The sequence below is a fragment of the Magnolia sinica genome, chromosome 4 (genome assembly GCF_029962835.1).
Source record: "Magnolia sinica isolate HGM2019 chromosome 4, MsV1, whole genome shotgun sequence".
NCBI lineage: Eukaryota > Viridiplantae > Streptophyta > Magnoliopsida > Magnoliales > Magnoliaceae > Magnolia > Magnolia sinica.
The window spans coordinates 15,949,795-15,967,849 of NC_080576.1; the positions used below are offsets into that span (position 1 = coordinate 15,949,795).

At 38.7% G+C, this 18,055-nt stretch overlaps 1 protein-coding gene across 4 annotated transcripts; it reads right to left on the minus strand.

Moving 5' to 3' along the window:
- Positions 1 to 265: 265 nt before the first annotated feature.
- On the minus strand, positions 266 to 17,787 carry LOC131242574 (TOM1-like protein 5). 4 transcript variants are annotated; one of them, XM_058241301.1, is made up of 11 exons: positions 17,497 to 17,787; positions 15,808 to 15,907; positions 15,530 to 15,716; positions 13,816 to 13,894; positions 8,160 to 8,258; positions 7,899 to 8,012; positions 3,579 to 3,745; positions 2,781 to 2,856; positions 2,293 to 2,378; positions 1,252 to 1,410; positions 266 to 925 (listed from the first exon to the last, which is right to left on the minus strand). In XM_058241301.1, exons 3-11 carry the CDS (start codon positions 15,628 to 15,630, stop codon positions 613 to 615), a joined length of 1,194 nt encoding a protein of 397 aa, XP_058097284.1. In that variant the 5' UTR covers positions 15,631 to 15,716; positions 15,808 to 15,907; positions 17,497 to 17,787; the 3' UTR covers positions 266 to 612. The 4 variants fall into 4 exon arrangements, with proteins under 4 accessions (XP_058097284.1, XP_058097280.1, XP_058097282.1 ...); XM_058241297.1 differs by having other exon boundaries at positions 13,816 to 13,897; XM_058241299.1 differs by having other exon boundaries at positions 13,816 to 13,897; positions 17,647 to 17,767.
- Positions 17,788 to 18,055: the final 268 nt, after the last annotated feature.

Below are 18,055 nucleotides of genomic sequence, written 5' to 3' on the forward strand. Positions count from 1 at the left end.
ACCAAAATTTTGAATAGGGTAGGGACCAACGAGTTCAAAATCTGGTTTGCAGGCAACCACAGGCACGGCCCATCCGCAGCCTATTTCTAGTAGGAGCCTAAATGCAACGCATGCCTTTTCCAAGGGACATCGAAATGTATCCTTACTGACAAAATTCCCACAACAAATGGGTGAAAAGAATGTCATCGGCATGCCTTTTCCAGAGATCCAAATGTATCCTGACTGTAAAAATTCCCACAACAAATAACAGATTTAAACCCGAATATCCTAACAGAATGCAATTTCATGACCACTTTTAAAACCCAATTTCTACCAATGCATTTTGGAAATAAGATTGTTTTTAGTTTTCCGCTCTGGTACAAGATACATTTTCCAGCCCACAACAATTTGAATCACATTGCCTTTTTTCTGCTGCACCCAACAAGAAGGGTTGGCACTTGACACTGACCAGTCACATGCACAAGCCCTTTAGTTCAGCAAAAGGAGATTTGGCAACAAACACACACTCAAGTGGCCAGTCTTAAACCAACCCATCTGCAAACATGCAAAAGAAACTGCTCATACAAACCACCTTGGCCAGTCAGACAACTACAAGAACAAACGAGATGTCCCTCATGGAACCATTGGCTCATTAAAATCAATGCTCCCACTGCATGAGCTGCTGCCATTACGGCTGTGCAGTGAGAGACCCCTCATGTGACCAGCCAAAGTTGCTCCCTCCACCTGTTTCTCATTGAAGAATCTCTCTCTTTCTGCATGGTTTGCTGGTGGGGGAGGGATGGAGACTGAAGGAGGACTGGATGCCAATGGCTCTATAGACAATGGCCGTATGATTGGCCGGTGCACCTTATCTCCGAGAACAGGCCTGATCGAATTTGCTAAGCTCTCTGAATGGTCTTCAGCACATGCTTTTCCTTTTCGGATTCTGGGTAAGGCATTGTCAAGAAAAACATAGAAAAGCGTTTTTGTAAGATAACCAGTTCCAATCCTTGGCTTCTGATATGCAATACAGTGAGAAATAATATCACGAAAATAAGCCAAGTGTTCATGAAAATGCTACAGACACCAGAGCAACTTCCATTAAACATCGAGTACATCCCACTATGGTTCTGGAGCACCAATGTTCAAGTGAAAAGACAAGAACCACGTGAAAGGGACTTCCATTACGAATCTTCTTCCCAGCCAACTGTTTGTGTTTCTTGAAGATTTACTCCATGACTAAAACACAACGATCATGGTCGAAAAACACACCTTCGAAAAAGTCGATCTGCTTCTTCCTCTTCTGCTTCTTCATGGTCAAAAGATGTGGCCCTTGAGGTAGAATGAGCTGAAAGAAGTGTGTCATGCTTGGTCAGCACTTTCTGTAACTGCTCATTTAGCTCAATTGCTTGAGAGACAACCTTCTCGTCCCTGGGAGAAATGGGATACCAAGAATAATTGGAGTAGGGATGAATATGCACAAATTTCAAAATATGATATCATAACATATCATTTGGCTAAAACCAACAAGCACCAGTGGTCATTGCTTGTGTATCACTGACCAAATCAGCCAAGTCACTGTGATTTTCTTAACACATCAGAATAATTGGAAAATCCCTATTTTTATATTTTTTGTCTTTTCAGTATGTTTTTAAGCTTGTGTCTGTCCAGTTTGTGGTATGGTCACTTGCAGCAAATTTGTCTTATATTTTTAGTGCTGCATTTTTTACTTTTGGGGACCATATTTACTTTATTTTAGGTCCTTGAAAAATAAATAAAAATAAAAAAATCTTTATTTTAGAGTTTAGGTAAATAGTAGTTTGTATTAGTTAAGGCATACATTCCTCAGCCTTCTTCAGTATCCCAGGGTGATGCCTGAATCTACTGGGACACGTTCCTTGCCTGGCATGGAGGTGGTGTTGGCAATTAAGGAAGCTGTGGCATCTCTCTCTTCTCACAGGTCTATGGCCTAGTTGGGCAGAAAGGAATGATAGATGTTTGCAGGGCCGGTGCAAGTTGCTGGATGTGGTTTTCAGTAGGGCAAAGTTGGATGTTATGTCTTGGGCCACATCTCTTAATTCCTTTAAAAGCTGTGCTTTAGCTTTTCCGGTCGCTTGGTTTGAGTTTGTATTTTCCTGTGTAGATTCCTCATTCATACAAAACGGTTACCTTTCTTTAAATGAAAAAAAGAAGAAGAAGAAGAAGCACATCTACCCTTTCCCTTTCTGTTCATTTGTTCAAGACTTCTTTATTAACCCCGTGGATTCATGAAAGATCATTATCCTAGAAATAAAGAAAACAACACCACCTTACCGAGATGTTATCACAAGATGCATAACTCGTTGTTTCTGAAATGAACATTGTTCCACGAGATCCAGTGTAAACTCATCCATCGCTCCCTGCAAGAGTTAACTAAACATTCAACATGGGTAAAGCCCATAAACTGTAGGCTGCAAATTCCAAATCTCCAAATTTAGGCGCAATTAGAACAATTGTGAAGTGCTCTTCTGAACATATCCCTCAGAAAGGCAAACGCTTGCTGTGTTGCAAATTAAAAGACCATATTGCATTTATTTTTTTTAAAAAGGTAAATGAATAAGCACAAAGTTATAAAATCATAACAGTAAAATTACAAAGCCATCTGTACATACATAGTCAGCAGGACAAGAACCAAAGAGACAAGAACACCTAATTAGAAAGTCTTTGCAAAAGGGAAAAATCAATTAAATACATAGGACATAATATTTATGAACTATAATGCAAAGGAAAAAAATGATACCATCTGAACTTGATGTAGATACCTCGGGATGTTGAGGATTTACATTATCCAACACCTCTCTTAAAACCTCCATGGCACTGGTGGCCTTATGAATGATACTGCAACAGAAGAAATACAGTAAAGGAAATGGGGATAATAACAATAGACAATTTTTTACTTTTCCAAAAAAAAAAAAAAGACACCTTTTTTTGGAAGGCAATGACAGTAGACATAATATCATTACATTTTTTAATTTTTTTTTTGCATTTTTATGTTCATGAAACAGTTTCTGAGCATTACATGTTGATCATAAACAAACATAGCTGAAGTAAAGAAAAGCCCCTCAGCATATGCGAAGTATTCAACAACCATCTAGGTTAGCAGGATGCAAATATTTCCAGCTAGAAGGCCACAACCATCATTTCATTACAGGTAGGTTTGGGTAACAATGTTTCCACATCTACTATTGGGTAAAATGTGGTGTGCGCCTCAAATTACAGGTATGATAAGCAGGTGATAAGAGCTTCCAGAAACCAATTTTCTAATCCATGACTGTCTACTTCATGTTAAATTATAAGAGTTTGCTAGGTAAAATAATAGGATTCTTCATGAATATGGGTTGAGAGGATCATATGAACATGACTTCAGTACAATGCCTCTTTCATTTACTTCACCATAGAACATTAACAAATTCTTAGAGACAATTGATGCTTGGACATTTCCCCAGTTGTATAGAGGGAAAAAAAAAAAAAAAGAGGCATAGAGGAGCACCTAGGCACAAGAAAGCTCGCCAAAGAAGAATTAAGACATCAATCCACAAATAATGGCAGTCACGTGATACCTCAAGTCAGGCACAATCTGAGAGGCTGATTGATGAGAAACACCTTCGCTTTGTATCTCTCTTTTTATAGGGACGGATTTCTCTGCTGGTGAATTATTTGTATCCACCTTCAGAGTAGGACGGTCAGAAGGAACAGAAGGGCCTCGCGGGAACTGTACCTGCGCACACTGGAGAAAACTAAATGTCAATTACAACAGCTTTTGCATTTGTAGTATAGTTATATTCACTAAACTGAAAATATACTCCAGCAGAAGCGTATTTATTTTCAAGCTCATGAAAACAGTAGTCTTATTATAAATTTCTATGTTCAGCCTTTTTCTGTCTAGCCATTTCCAAGTATTGTTTATTGTCTCCAGCATGCGGCAGCTTGCATTTATTCTACCAGCTATAGGATATGTCCACATAATTATTTCCTACACAACTGTGCAGACATATCGTTAATTTTTTTTATGGTGCAGATAACTTCACTTGCAAATTGTTTACTTCTTGATTTTTCTACAAAATATTCAGCTAGACTTCTTCTTCTTCTTAACAAAGGGAAAAGGTAATAAAATGTACATCTCCTGGCCAATATTGGGAGGTCATGTCAGCGAATACTGCTTGAACGCAATGGAATACAAGATACTTTCCGAAGGAGAAGGTCCACAAAGGACCATCAACATCCAAGAGCCTTTTCATATTAAGTTATGCTTTCTAAGCCTACTAACCTTCGGTCATTATCAGATACAATTTTTAGTTTGAACAGATTAAAATACTAATCAATGATACAATATCTAAAGCTTAACTTCTGTATCTCTGTGTAAAGCTTCAAAATCAACAGTTGCTTCTCTATTTTCCTCATTATTTGAGTAGTTTTTATACATTATTCATAAAAAATAATTACATGTTTATCGTATTTTTAACATTTATTTTTCAGTGTCTCAGCAAATAAGTTCCAAGTGGTTGTGTTCAAACACCATATCTGTGCCCAATATCAACAATGTGTCAGTTACAAAGCCTGTACCCTAGTTTCTAGAATTGGAATTCTTTAAGGCTGCATAAACTCTCTGGGGGCGGATTGCTTGTGATCCCAGGCACAAGGATATCTCTGTGCCCAAAGCTGTGTGGGGCCCATAGAGATGTCCGTGAAAAATCCACTCCCTCCGTCTGTTTTTAAAGACCACAATAGGACAAGATTCTAAAAATCAGGCAGATCCAAAACTCATGTGGGCCATACCACACAAAACAGTGCGGATTGAACACCTGGCGGTGACAGAAGTTTTGTATCAGGATGATATTTATTCCTACAGTTTATCTGAGGGGTAATAATTCTATAAATGGTTTGGATGGAATATAAACATCATGGTCAGCTCCAGGGAGATTTCAACAGTGTAGGTTGTTGTCAGTGTTTTAAATAGCGGTAGCGTGTTGCGTAGCATTCAACGCTAGCATGTAGCATAAATAGCGTAGCCTAAGCAACATGATACTTCTATTTTTTAATTTAAATATAGGAAAAATATGATAAATAGTTTTTTATTAAAAAAAAAAAAAAAGAGAGGCAAAAAAATATATATGAAAAAGCCTAAAAGGCGATTCATTTTTTCAAGTATAAGCATATTCACGTAAGTTATCAATTATTATTTATTAAAAGTTAATTAACATATAAAGTCATAAACCAATTCAAATAATTATCACATCAACAACTTTCCAAGCAAACCACTTTTAACTTTTTTGAATCAAACCACGACAATTACTAATATCTAATCGAAACCACAAGTCACAACTCACAAGTATGAAAAGAAATAAAAATCCCACAGGTTAAAGAGTATTAAGTATAATACAGTTGGTTAAAGAGTATTAAGTATAATACAGTAGTCATCTCTATACAAAGAGGGGTTTTCGAAAACCCTTTTCTTTTGAATTTAGTTTTAAAGGTTTTTTAGCGTGTGAGTTTCACACCAACTTTAACAAAAGATCACCACCATTTTTAAGTGAAAGTAAACAAAGAAATGTTTCGTTTTATCTTTACATTTTAAGGTTATATATATATATATATGACTTTTACACTATTTTTAATAAACAAAACTAAAAAATAAAATAAATATAAATATTCTCATCACTCTTCATAAAATAAAATAAAAACACCATAGCGTACGATACAAATGCTGCACGCTATGTAGCTGTAGTGTATGCTACAACCCGATTTACACTATTTAGCTATGCTACGTAGTGCTACGGCTACACCATGAGCGCTATTTGAAACACTGGTTGTTGTTCCCACTGTTTTGTTGGTGTGGCCCACCTGAGTTTTGTATCTGCCTGATTTGTAGAATCCTGTCCTATTGTGGTCTTTCAAAACAGATGGAGAAAGTGAATTTATCATGGAAATCTCTGTGGACCCCACACAGCCCCAGGCTGAGCGATATCACTGTGCCCGGGGTCACAGGCAATTCGCTTCCATAAACTCTACCAAGGATAACCTAACCTACCACTCCAATCAATATTCTAAATACTTCACATAATGATAACAAGGGAATTGAGGGAGAAGTGCATATCCCTCTTATCTTTTGAGTAAACCATATAGACCTTAGCTGGCATCAGTGTTTTGAACAGCGCTCGTAAGTAGCGGTAGCGTTAGTAGCTGTGGCCCTACATAGCACAACCAAATACCACAAGTCTCATGCAGCGTATGCTATGCAGCGTGTAGCATGTAGCAAATGTAGCATCCCCAACAGTTAACACTCCAAAATTTTAAGATTTTGGCCCTTAACATGTGTGTAAGTTTGAGCAGCAATTGGAAGATGGTGGTGAGTCACTGGTGACTCATCCTCACATCGCCCAAAACTACAGCTATCTGGACCATTCAAACCGTGGGTCCTATCGTGGATATATTGCTAGAATCACACATATTAGGCAACTGTAACTATCACTACAAGTGTGACAGGTAAACAGCCGAAGAGTCACAAGAAATTTTAAGCGGTGTAAAACAAACACAAAAGCCTAACTTTTATTTAGAAAAAAAAAAAGACTTTCGATTGTAAAGATTTATGACTTCTTTTGGGATTTTTTCAAATTTCCTGTTTAGGATAGACCGGTTCCTATGCAACGTTGTAGAATATGATAGTTATACAACATTTTTCTGTGTGGAGCCTGTTGTGGACATGTGGTGTGTGTATGGCATGACATGCAACCCATCTAACCATCACATGTTGTTTTCTATGGCATGGTCCACGTGATTGTTGGAAAGGCTTGATTTTCTTAGGTGGCTCACAGTTGGCCATTGTTTTATACAGTGTGGCTCATTGCCCAGTTCAGCAGGGTGGATCCAACCATCATGTGGGCCAACTACGCCATAGTGAAGGCTTTTTGGGTGTTTGTACATTGATTTTTGTGGTGTGGCCCACCTGATGATTGGATGGATAGGCCTGATTTTTTGGGAAGCAGATTGCGTCCTACCACTGCCAGGACAGACTCGGTCTTGGCAGGAGCTCTGTCGGGCCCACATTGATGTGTATTTTATCCAAGCTGTCCATCGATTTTGACAGATCATTTTAGGGCATGATCCCAAAAAGGATGCAGATCAAAGAATTGGGTAGACCAAACCGAACCACAGAAAGCAGTGGTGACAATGACCCCCACTGTTGAAACCTTCCTAGGGCCCACTGTGATGTTTATTTGCCATCCAACCTGTTCATAAGGTCACATCAACCTGGATGAAGGGAAGAGATAAATATAAGCTTGATCCAAAACTTTTGTGGCACCCAAGAGGTTTTCAGCGGTAGGCATTCAATATCCACTTTTTTCCTGTGGTGTGGTCCACTTGACCATTCAATATGCCTCCTTTTTTGGGTTCATCACCTAATATGACTTTTCAAAATAGATGGACAGTGTGGATAAAACACATACATCATCGTGGGCCCCACAGAGCCCCTGATAGGACCGCCTGTCTCTAGCTAGGTCCTGGTGGGGTAGTACCCAATCCACGCCCATTTTTTTGGCATACCATCATCACGATGAAGGCTTTTTGTTTTTTGTACTTATTTTTACTATTTATTTCCTATTATTTTAATTTTAAAAATAGAAATATCATGTAGCTTATGCTATACACTATAGAGGGCTGAATGCAATGCTATAAGCTACACGCTGTTTAAAACACTAGTTGGCATCAAACTGCTGCAAACATACACAATCTAAAGTACAATGTTATACTCTTTTTTTAAGGATACAATGTTGTAACATTTTACCCAATGATATTTGTCATATGAAAAGAAAAGTCTAAGAATTAAAATCATTCACAGCGAGAACATTTAAGGGTTGTAAATATTCAATATGTGGACCTACCACCAGGTCGTAATATGCAGCGTAATATTGAGGGAACTTCCCAGAAGCTCCACCAAGGGATGTCTGTGTAGCATCCAGAAGAAGAAAAATCTTCTCTCTTACTGGCAGATCTGTCTGCAACACATAATTTAAAAGCTGTTAAGAAAGTCTAAACCAAAAATAATAATAAAGAAAAACAACAAGAAAATATAAGGAAAATAAATGAAAAGAACTCCCAGTGGACAGATAACAATTGCATATCCATGAAGAACAGGATTTGACCTTTTTCTTCACTATCTTCACCAAAATAGGTAGAAGCCCTATCTCGATCACCTGCCTGTGAATATGTTCTCCACAGTTATTCATCAGCATCTCTAACAACTGCAATACCAATAAATAGCCGAATGGTTAAGCAACCCACAGGTGCACCTTGCAGAAAACTGTCCAAGAAGCGGTTGGACTACTTTAGGACATGAAATTGAGTTGAACTGAATGGTTAGTAATACATATGAGAAGCACAACAAGAAGAAGCATGTCCATGACGAAGATGAAAACTAAATAATAACTTCCCTCATCCCTCGACAAGATCTCAATCTAATACAATAGAAATTCAATAATGCCAGGCACAAGTAAATGGAAACAAAAGCAGCATAAGACTGAATCAAAATACCACAGATTAATGATAAATATGCGTAAGTCAATCAAATTAATCAATAGATACCATGTCCAAAGCTTTTATGCACATGAAGGCTTTGCCAAGTTTTTGATTTTATTTTAAAAGGTAACTAAATTTTTTATTAAAAACCAAAAAAGGAAAAGAAAATAAACAAAAGGGGACGCTGAGAAGGCTTTGCCAGCTTTCAATGCTTAGTTTTTAACTCTTCATCCTGAAGACCTGAACCATATGACAAATTGACAACAGAGAATTCTGCTATATTAGCTTGGTTTGAAGAGCAAGTTCTTCTGTGGTAGGAAGAGAGGTGATGCTCTTACATGTATTTCCTGGTTAAAGAAGCTTTGCAAGATGCCAGATTTTAGAGGTGAAGGTCGCAAGCAGTCTGCCAAGTCCCGAGTTACCGATGTGCAGTAATAAAGCTATATTTAGAAAAGACTTGGCATAGTGGAGTGGCCTTTTCTTCTTTTTTTTTGAAAGATGACTTGAATTAAAGAGCAAAATAAAACAAAGGAGAACGGAATCTGCTGAGGAGGCAGAAACCATTAATCCTCAAGGAAAAGAAAATCTACATTGATCCCATCCATATGGGAAACCCATTCAGCAATCATGCACTTAACCAGGGAAGACAGAAAGTGGGGAGGCTTTGATTTGTTCTGAAAACACCTATTGTTCCTCTCAGTCCAAACAGCCCATCAAGTAGTCATTATTGCCATTCGCCAGACCCGGGTATTTTGTTTTCCTATTCCCACGCCATGCCATGCCTTAAGGAGTGTGTCCACATCTTTAGGAAAGCACTAATAGACCTTGAAGCAGAGGAGGATGTCTGCCCAGATAGAATAAGTATACGGACAATGGATTAGAAGATGATTCACCGTTTCTTCTGCAGCAAGGCAACAAATGCAAACATTGGGGAGAATCAGTCCTCTTTTCCGGAGATTATCCACTGTGAGGTTCCTATTGTTTCCGGCCAGCCACCCAAACACATGCACCTTTGGAGGGATGTTGTACATCCAAAAAGAATGAGGGCGCTGAGGGTAGGAGACTCCACTGGTGAAGGAGAGGAGCATGAAGAGAAACTTCACGGAGAAGAGAGACGATTTTTCTGCTTTCCAAACAATGCTATCCTCCCGAGTCTGGATAGGATGAATATGATGAATGCTACCCTCCCGCTGGTGGAGTGACCTTTTCAATGGGCTTTATTCACGAATGTGGGGCTTGGATGTGCATATTGTTCTGCACATCCCTCAATGTTCAAGACCTCTTCCATTTCCTAGAGCTCAAGAGAAGGTGGGTCAGTTGCTTCCAAGTCACTTGAAATGTTCTAACCTTGGTTGTACAGTGCATGAGGAAAGGAAGCTGATTCAGGTGCTGGGGAGGAAAGAATATGTTTCAAATTGTTAGCAAGTATAAAAATCTCGGAAACAGAAGTGGGAGCAGCAGCAGGAGCGCAAGCCCCAAGCGTGCATTCGAAGTGGGTGTGACACCTGGATAGGAGAATCCTACAACTAACTTCCAATGGTCTACTTCAATAAGTATCTATAAGAAACAAGTCTTTACTATCCTTAAGGGATATCCTCAGTCTACCACAACCCACCAGATGCAAGGCAAACATGTACACTAATAAATCCAGATTTCGTAAAGACTTCAAATAGCGGAGTGGCCTTTCTAGGCGCTTTAGACCCAAATGTAGTGTGCGCGCACTTAATATCTTTTGTCATGTATCTCAGTGTTGATTAGACGAATGTTCAATGTTTCCTTTTTCTCCTGGAGCTCAAAGAGAAGTGAGCTACTTAAACAACCTTTTGGAAGTTGCAGCCCATCTTTTGCAGGGAAGTACCCATAAGAATCAGTGAAGTCATTTGTTATCCTTGAGGGATTCTCCCGAGTCGAAGGGTGCGTTTGGTAAACTGAATAAAAAAGGTCTGAAATTAATTTAAGTAATGGATCCATTGCGTACTGAATTTTAGTACTGATAAGTGTAGGAATGCCTATTTGGTAAACTGTCTGAAAAAATTCATGAACACTGAAATTTAGTATTGAATCCAAAATTTTCTATTTGGTAAAAATGTCTGAAATTTGGAAATTTTACCAAATTGTCCCTAATTTGGGCCCATACACTAACATGATCTAAAATTTTTTTTTTTTTTAAATGGATGGACGGAGTGGATTTCTCACAAACATCATGATGGGCCCCACCTAGTTGCCTTCCTACCAAAAATGGATTGGATTAGGCGTTACTAGGGTAATGTCGGACCATGGGGCCCACCTTGATGCATGTGTTGTATATCCGCAGTCCATCCATTTTTCTAGATCATTTTAGGATATTGTCACAAAAATAAAGAAGATCATGATCTCAAGCTAACCACACCTCAGGGATTGAAATCCCACAATTAAAAACTTTTTGGGGGCGACAAAAGTTTTGGATCAAGCTAATATTTGTTTGCTCCCTTCATCCAGGTCTATTTGACTTGAGAATTGGATTTGCTTCATTTTTGGGGTTCAAGCCCTAAAAAGATATGAAAAAATGGATGAACAGTGTGGATGTAGAATACACACATCAAGGTGGGGCCCATGTAAGGGCTCCACCATCTTGGGTGAGGCTGGGGCCGCACCTAATCTACTCCCCACAATTCTCGGACGTAGATTTCCTACCAAAAGGCTTTCATAGGAAGTTCTTGCGCAAGGATGCTAGGTAGGGCCCACCATGATGTTTGTGAGAAATTCACTCTGTCCATCTCTTTTGAGAGCTCATTTTAGGACATTTGACAAAAAATGGGATGGATTCAAAACTCAAGTGGACCACACGAGAGGCAACAGTGGGGATTCAATGACCAACGTTGAAACATTTGTATGGCCACAAAAGTTTTTCATCAGGCTAAGTTTTTAATGTTTTCACTTTATCCCAGTGGGAATTTCCTTATAAACAGTTTGGATGGCATATAAACATCAAGATGGACGGAGTGGATTTCTGAAAAGCATCCCTCCACATGAACTTACTATGAAAGCCTTTTGGTAGGAAATCCGCGTCCGCAATCTAGTAGCCACCTCGTTGTTGACGTGGTAAAGTTCTATCAACCCCACCATAATGTATGTGTTAAATCCATACCGTCTATCCATTTTTTTCATATCATTTTAGGCAATAAAACCAAAAATGAGGCAAATCTAAAGCTCAAGCGAACCACACAACATAAGTCGAGATTGAACACCTGCAATTGAAAACTTCTTGGGGGCCACAGAAGTTTTGGATCAAGCTGATATTCGTGTTTTCCCTTCATCGAGGTCTGTGTGACCTTATAACAAGTTGGATGGCCAAAAAACATCATTGTGGGCCCTAGGAAGGTTTCAATGGTGAGTGTCATTGTCCCCACAACTTTCTATGGTGTGGTCCAGTTGAGCTTTGGGCTTGCCTCATTTTTTTTTTTTGGCTCATGCCTAAATTGATGTAGCAAGATGGATGGGCGGGATGGATATAATACATACATCATGACAGGGTCCAATAAACTTTGTCACACCCACACAACATCAACACAATTAACCCTGACAGCTTTACCGGAAGTTACTTCGAATGGGCAAAGTTGTCATTTTTAGAAGAAAAAAAAATTAACACGAAGCCACTTATCGCATTCTGGACCAGTGTTTTAAATAGCTATGCTATGTAGCGTGTAGCTTAGCCTTAACATTATATAGCTCATGAAAATAGCTTAAGTCACATGTAGCCTGCGCTACATGATAATTTTCATACACTACACACTACATAGACTAGGCTATACGCTATGTAGCCTACATTGCAGGTTATTTTCACTATAATATTAAAATCAATTAATGTTTTCAATGATTGTTACATTTTTCTATTTTCAACAAGAATTAATCAATCTTTTCAATGCTTTTAGTAAAAATGATATTAGTAATAGTATTAAATTAGTTTTGTTGCTCTTTCTTTACCCTTTTACTTAATGATTACTCTTTCCCATTAATTTAGGTTGTGTTTGGTTGCATCAAATATCATGAAATTTTGTTAAACTTCATTATTAATCAGTCTAATTTGGTGAATATCATGACCTTGGTTAAAAATCTAGACGTAGCGTGTAGCTTACACTACACGCTATGTAGCTAACGCCTCACACTTCAGAGGGGTGAATGCCACGCTACATGCTATTCACTATTTAAAACATTGTTCCGGACTCGCCACTTATCGCATTCTGCGCATATACCACCCCTGAATTGAATCCGTGATTAATTTCCATTAAGGACTGTTTTCAAGTGTGTTAAACAAACACCCAAAATAGCATGTTAAGTGGTTGAAATCTGATTTTCAGATTTCAGGGGCATATTAACTGGTAAACAAACAGCCCCTAACATAACTTTTGGTACGTGCATATAAGATCAGGACCATCCATTTGGTGGAACTCACTGTTGATGAGATACGGCAAAACAATAACTGGACAATCCCAACTGTCCAGATGGAGAGGACATCTGTCCATTGAGTGTGGATTGTTGTGCAAGGAATGAACCAAATGGATAGGATCATTTGATCTCTCTGAATTTTAATCCTATCCACATAGGAGCACACTGGATGAAGGGTCCTCTAGGAAATGATTTGTTTGCTAAGTAGTGTTGCACCTTGTAGAGGCAGAAGGGTCCTTTCATTGTTGTTTATTACTCCAGGATATTTTAGCCATATTCACAGAATAAAGTTATTGTCCATTAAACTACATTCAAACAGGGAATTTGGATGATGCAAAACAATGTATTGTGCATATCATCCTCATGTTTGAGCATGCATGGGGCTTGGGGACTAATCACCTACAGGCTACAACCCACCTATGACAGCCCATTTGCACATGCATTTTGCCCTTGAAAATACATGACATTTTTAAGGAACAAGTGGAAGCATAATTTGCAAAGGCATAATAAAATCAGCTGTAGCTGATCAGTCCTCTCACACAAATGCATACACAAGATCTCATATTTATGTTACACACCACTTCTATGTTTTGATCATATGGATTTTGCTGTTATGGATACATTTCTATAGTTTACATTATATTGTGCTTTCCAGCTTAAAAACTACAATAAAAGTCATTTTATGCTCTTCTTGCACGGATTGAATATGAATACCTTGCAATCTCTTGTTTTGAACTTAATGAAGTTATGCTTTGCTTTCACATTTCCAAAATCTACCAGAAGTCATTTTTCAAAGTGAAAGACAATGAGGACTGAAGAATATAATTGTACATGATACAAGATAAAACAAGTACTCACCATAACAGTGAAAAGCTGAGTATTTGAATTTTTATTCCCCAATCGTTTTTTAATAGCTTTGATGACATCTCTGGCTTGGCTGCTAGAAGAAAGCAGCAAATTCATGGTCAGAAGAGGATGAAAAATCAAGTCAATTCAATACAATCATATCCAATAAACTACAAGGAGATTAACATTTGCCGCGAGGTTGGGGGGGGGGGGGGGGTTGTCAAGAAGCAGTTTGAATGGACAGAGAGGAAGGAAAATAAATTATCTAGGGTATCTTCTCCATTCCTTTGATAGAGGACAGAAAATTTTCAATACAATCCAGTATGCTTTGTCAAAAGAGCCCGACATATAGAGATTCTCCGGTATGCTGGATGAGATTAAAGACAGTGTTTCGAGGATGCATCATTTCCCCTTCCTAATGAAATTACAGAACTCTTGCTAAGGAGGATGTCTTAAGAACTTCACTATGCATTAGTAATTTGTTGACACCTCTAAAAATTAAAAAGTTTAATTTGCCTAGTGCCTGGGCCCTGGGGTAAATGTGTCATTTTTCTGTGAGGTACCCATAATGATTTGGCTAGTGCCTAGTGCCTGGGTGCGTCTGCGGTAAATGTGGCATTTTTCCGTGAGGTACATTTATGGGTACCTCGTATGTCTCTCATTTCTTTTGAGATTAAAGTTTGACATCTTCTTCCCTCCAAATTCTAACAACCTTCCTCATTTCTTATTCTTTTTTATTTCTTTAGTCTAATAGTGTGTTAAGGTCATCACATTGGACTTCTTGAAGCAGTTTGAGCTTTTGACAGTGCCATATAAGAGATTTAATGTGAATTGGGAATTTTGGGGGACTTGGGGAATTTTAGATTAGAGGATTTGGGGACTGAAACTTTGGATTGTAGGGTTTGGAAATTGTAGGGATTTTAGCAAATTTGTGGTTTTGGATTGGTGAATTTGGAGGATTGTGGAAAATGGGAAATATAGGGTTAGGATTTGCAAAAATTGAAAAATTAGGATTTAAAATTAAGGAATTTTGGGAATATGGGTTCTGAATTGGAGGAATTGAATGGCATTGAGTTTGACTATTTAGAATTAAAAAAATGACTTATATCTATAAATAATGAAATATTAATTTTTTTTATGATATAAATATAAAAATTGCACTAGGAATCTCCAGGCATGCGCCTAGCCATTTGAGGCGTCATATGGGCAGGCCCGTGCCTAACACCTTTAACTACACTGCTAATAATACAAGAAACAAAGTTCAAACACTCAGTCAGACTTAGAAAATGGTCATCCAATTTCTTACATTGACTTGTCTCCTAGTCGAACCAAGTAAATAAGTTACAAATTAGATTTTGAACTTGGTAATTGAAGCCTTGTAGTTGCAATGAATCAAATCATCTGCAACAAGTATCTGAATACAGGGAAGGATTCTAGTGCTCCACCTGATGCCCGTAATTGGAGCACAAAGAGAATGGTGACAGTTCATGACAGTAGTGGAAAGCAGCACAAACAATTGGCATGTGAGAACAGACATGTAACTCTTGTCTTTATCTTCCTTGTAAATAATATGAACCATTTCAAATATATTATCCAGTGAGGCAGTGATTATGTGATGTATAGAGACTAATGTATGTAACTAAATAAAATTATTCATAACTATCTGCTTGCAGAAATCACCAATAGTAATCAGGAATGGTGGAAAGACATGTAGTCTGAAATATACCCTTGTTCACGCACAACTAATTCACAGATTTCAATGTTTTTTGTCCAGTCTATTTCCTTCAGTTTCTCGCTTGTTGCTGAATTGACAAGCTCAGCTGCCATTTCTCCTCAAGAAAGTCCCAAGAACACTAAACTCAATCAGGACCGCCAAATATGTTAACAGCTTTTGATTGGAGGTGTGCTCTTCTCTGCATTATTTGAAAGGAGGGGGAGAGATATTAGAAGTGATCTGTGGCTCCATCAGCTTGCAGTTATACACATGACTGGATTAGAGCTTACTTAAATAATGAAGATATCTGCAGCAGTACAAAGGCCTACATAAAGTTCGTAATTGCTGCATCTACAGCTGTCAAATGGGACAGCCACATTCTACACTACTCTGCAACCATCAATCTCAGAGTTAGAGAGAAGCATCTAGGAAATTTATCTTTTCTAAATACAATAGTGAAGAATGCCAGGAGAATATGGATTCAGTGAAAAAATAACCCCAAAATACATTAGTGAGATGTTTTTAGTGGAAAATTTTGCCTTGAAGATATCAATAGAAAAGATAGCTGAAGCAGAGAACCAATATAAAGAGAAGTTGAAATGCAGCATATGCTAATTGGATTGCACCATGGAGCCCACTCAAAGCAACCACAACAGATAACATTATGGATATGCGTGCTGTACTTGATTGATAATTGACCAATGCTTAATCATGCAGCCCAAATCCCTATATAGAGACTCTACAGATACCAACCCAAAGTAAATGAAACAGCTGACATTACACCAATAGGCCTGCTGCACACTGCTAATCAATGATTAGCAACTGCTTCAGTGTGCAGCACATCTCCTGATATGGCTCCTCCAGAGTACTAAAACTTCTGTCATGAAATATCTGATGCATCGCACAAGTCACAAATATACACTTGCAGAGACAACATCCCACGGTCATGGAATAAAAGTCAAAACTTCATCACCATGAAGAAACTTTGAAATGACAAGCTACAAATTAAGCTGTAAAGGTCAAACAATTATCATAGTTAAGGCAGGAGTTTCAACAAAGGACAGCTGAAACTCTGCATCAGTAATTGATAATTACACACAAATCAGGGGAACAATGTAGTGATGTATGCATCCCCGAAAAAATGCACACTTGATTAACACCGTGCAGCAGGTCTCACACCATGGTTTTTCGGCTCAGCAAACTCAGGTTGACTCCTATGATCTAGAGATGAGTCCCAACTCGCCTGATTCAAGTCGCAACCCGCCCGAGTCAGGGGGTGTATCAGCCCAACTAGCCCAAGTCAGGGTGAGTTGGGGGGTTGACTAATTGTATCAAACTGGATAGGTTAGTAACGAATCCGAGTCGACTCAGACGAGTCATAACAGACTCAGCCGAGTCTTAAAACCATGGCTCACACACAAAATGCGGGTGGGCTCTGCTGCATCTTTTGCTGAGGGATGTTTCATTTTATCATTGTCACGAAATCAAGATAAGAGATCTGCAAAGATAACCTTCAGAACTAAACTTTGTAGAATTCAAATCGTGAAGAAAAAAATGATTGGCCAGAAGTTTCTAGATCAAGAAGAAATACATTTGGGTGTGTCTGGATTCAACCCAAATCAACATCTACGTTGATATTTTGAATTCATCTAACAAAAATAACAAGCTTTCAGCACAAGATCCAAAAAAAAAAAAAAATTGCAAAGAGCAGACACTTCACAGCCTTAAAACAAAAAGAAAAAGACTGGAAGATTGTTGAAGATCGAGCTTCCACCGCCAAAATCCAATGAAAATGAATCCCAGAACCAGCAAGAAATAATAATAATTGATGAAAAATAACTGACCCCGACAATGGATGAACAACACAAAAGAATAGGAAATCTCACATAGACCGAGCTTCCGAAACCGAATTCCCACGAAACAAATAGCGATTCGATAAAGAAAAAGCGAAATTTGGAAGAGTGGATGCTTTGGCGCACCTGAGAGGATCTGAGAAGAATCGAATTCTTGGGATTTCGGTTCCAAAGAAGGCGAAAGAGGAGTAAAGGGCAGTGAGAGAACCCTAACAGCTTCCGCATTTCTTGAAAAGCTTCGAAGAGTGTGAGAGATTTCTACTAGGGTTTTCGTACCCGGATTTTCTCTTGCGAGTAAAAGAAGCTACGGTTTCTCCTTTTCTTTTTCTTTCGACGGGAAAAAGGGAAGATTGAGAGATGGAGAGCGACGGAGGGGAAAGCTGCAACTCCTCCACGACGTCGCTGAAAAAAACGATTCGCGGGCTTATATCTTGAAGAGGAGAATCGGCCGATGTTTGTGCCTCTTCTGCGCGCGTGTGAAAGATCCTGTCCATTTATTGGGTGCGTTTCGAAGTGAAATGTGATCTCACATAGCTGAGGATGGTCCACTGGTCATATCGGCCACGACTGAGCGTAGAAGCGGTGGTGACTTTCTTTCCAGCCGCTCATTTTTTCAACAACGGATGTGGTCCATGTGATGAGTGGTTGTCCTGATTTTGTGGGACAGACTCTGTTTACGATCCGC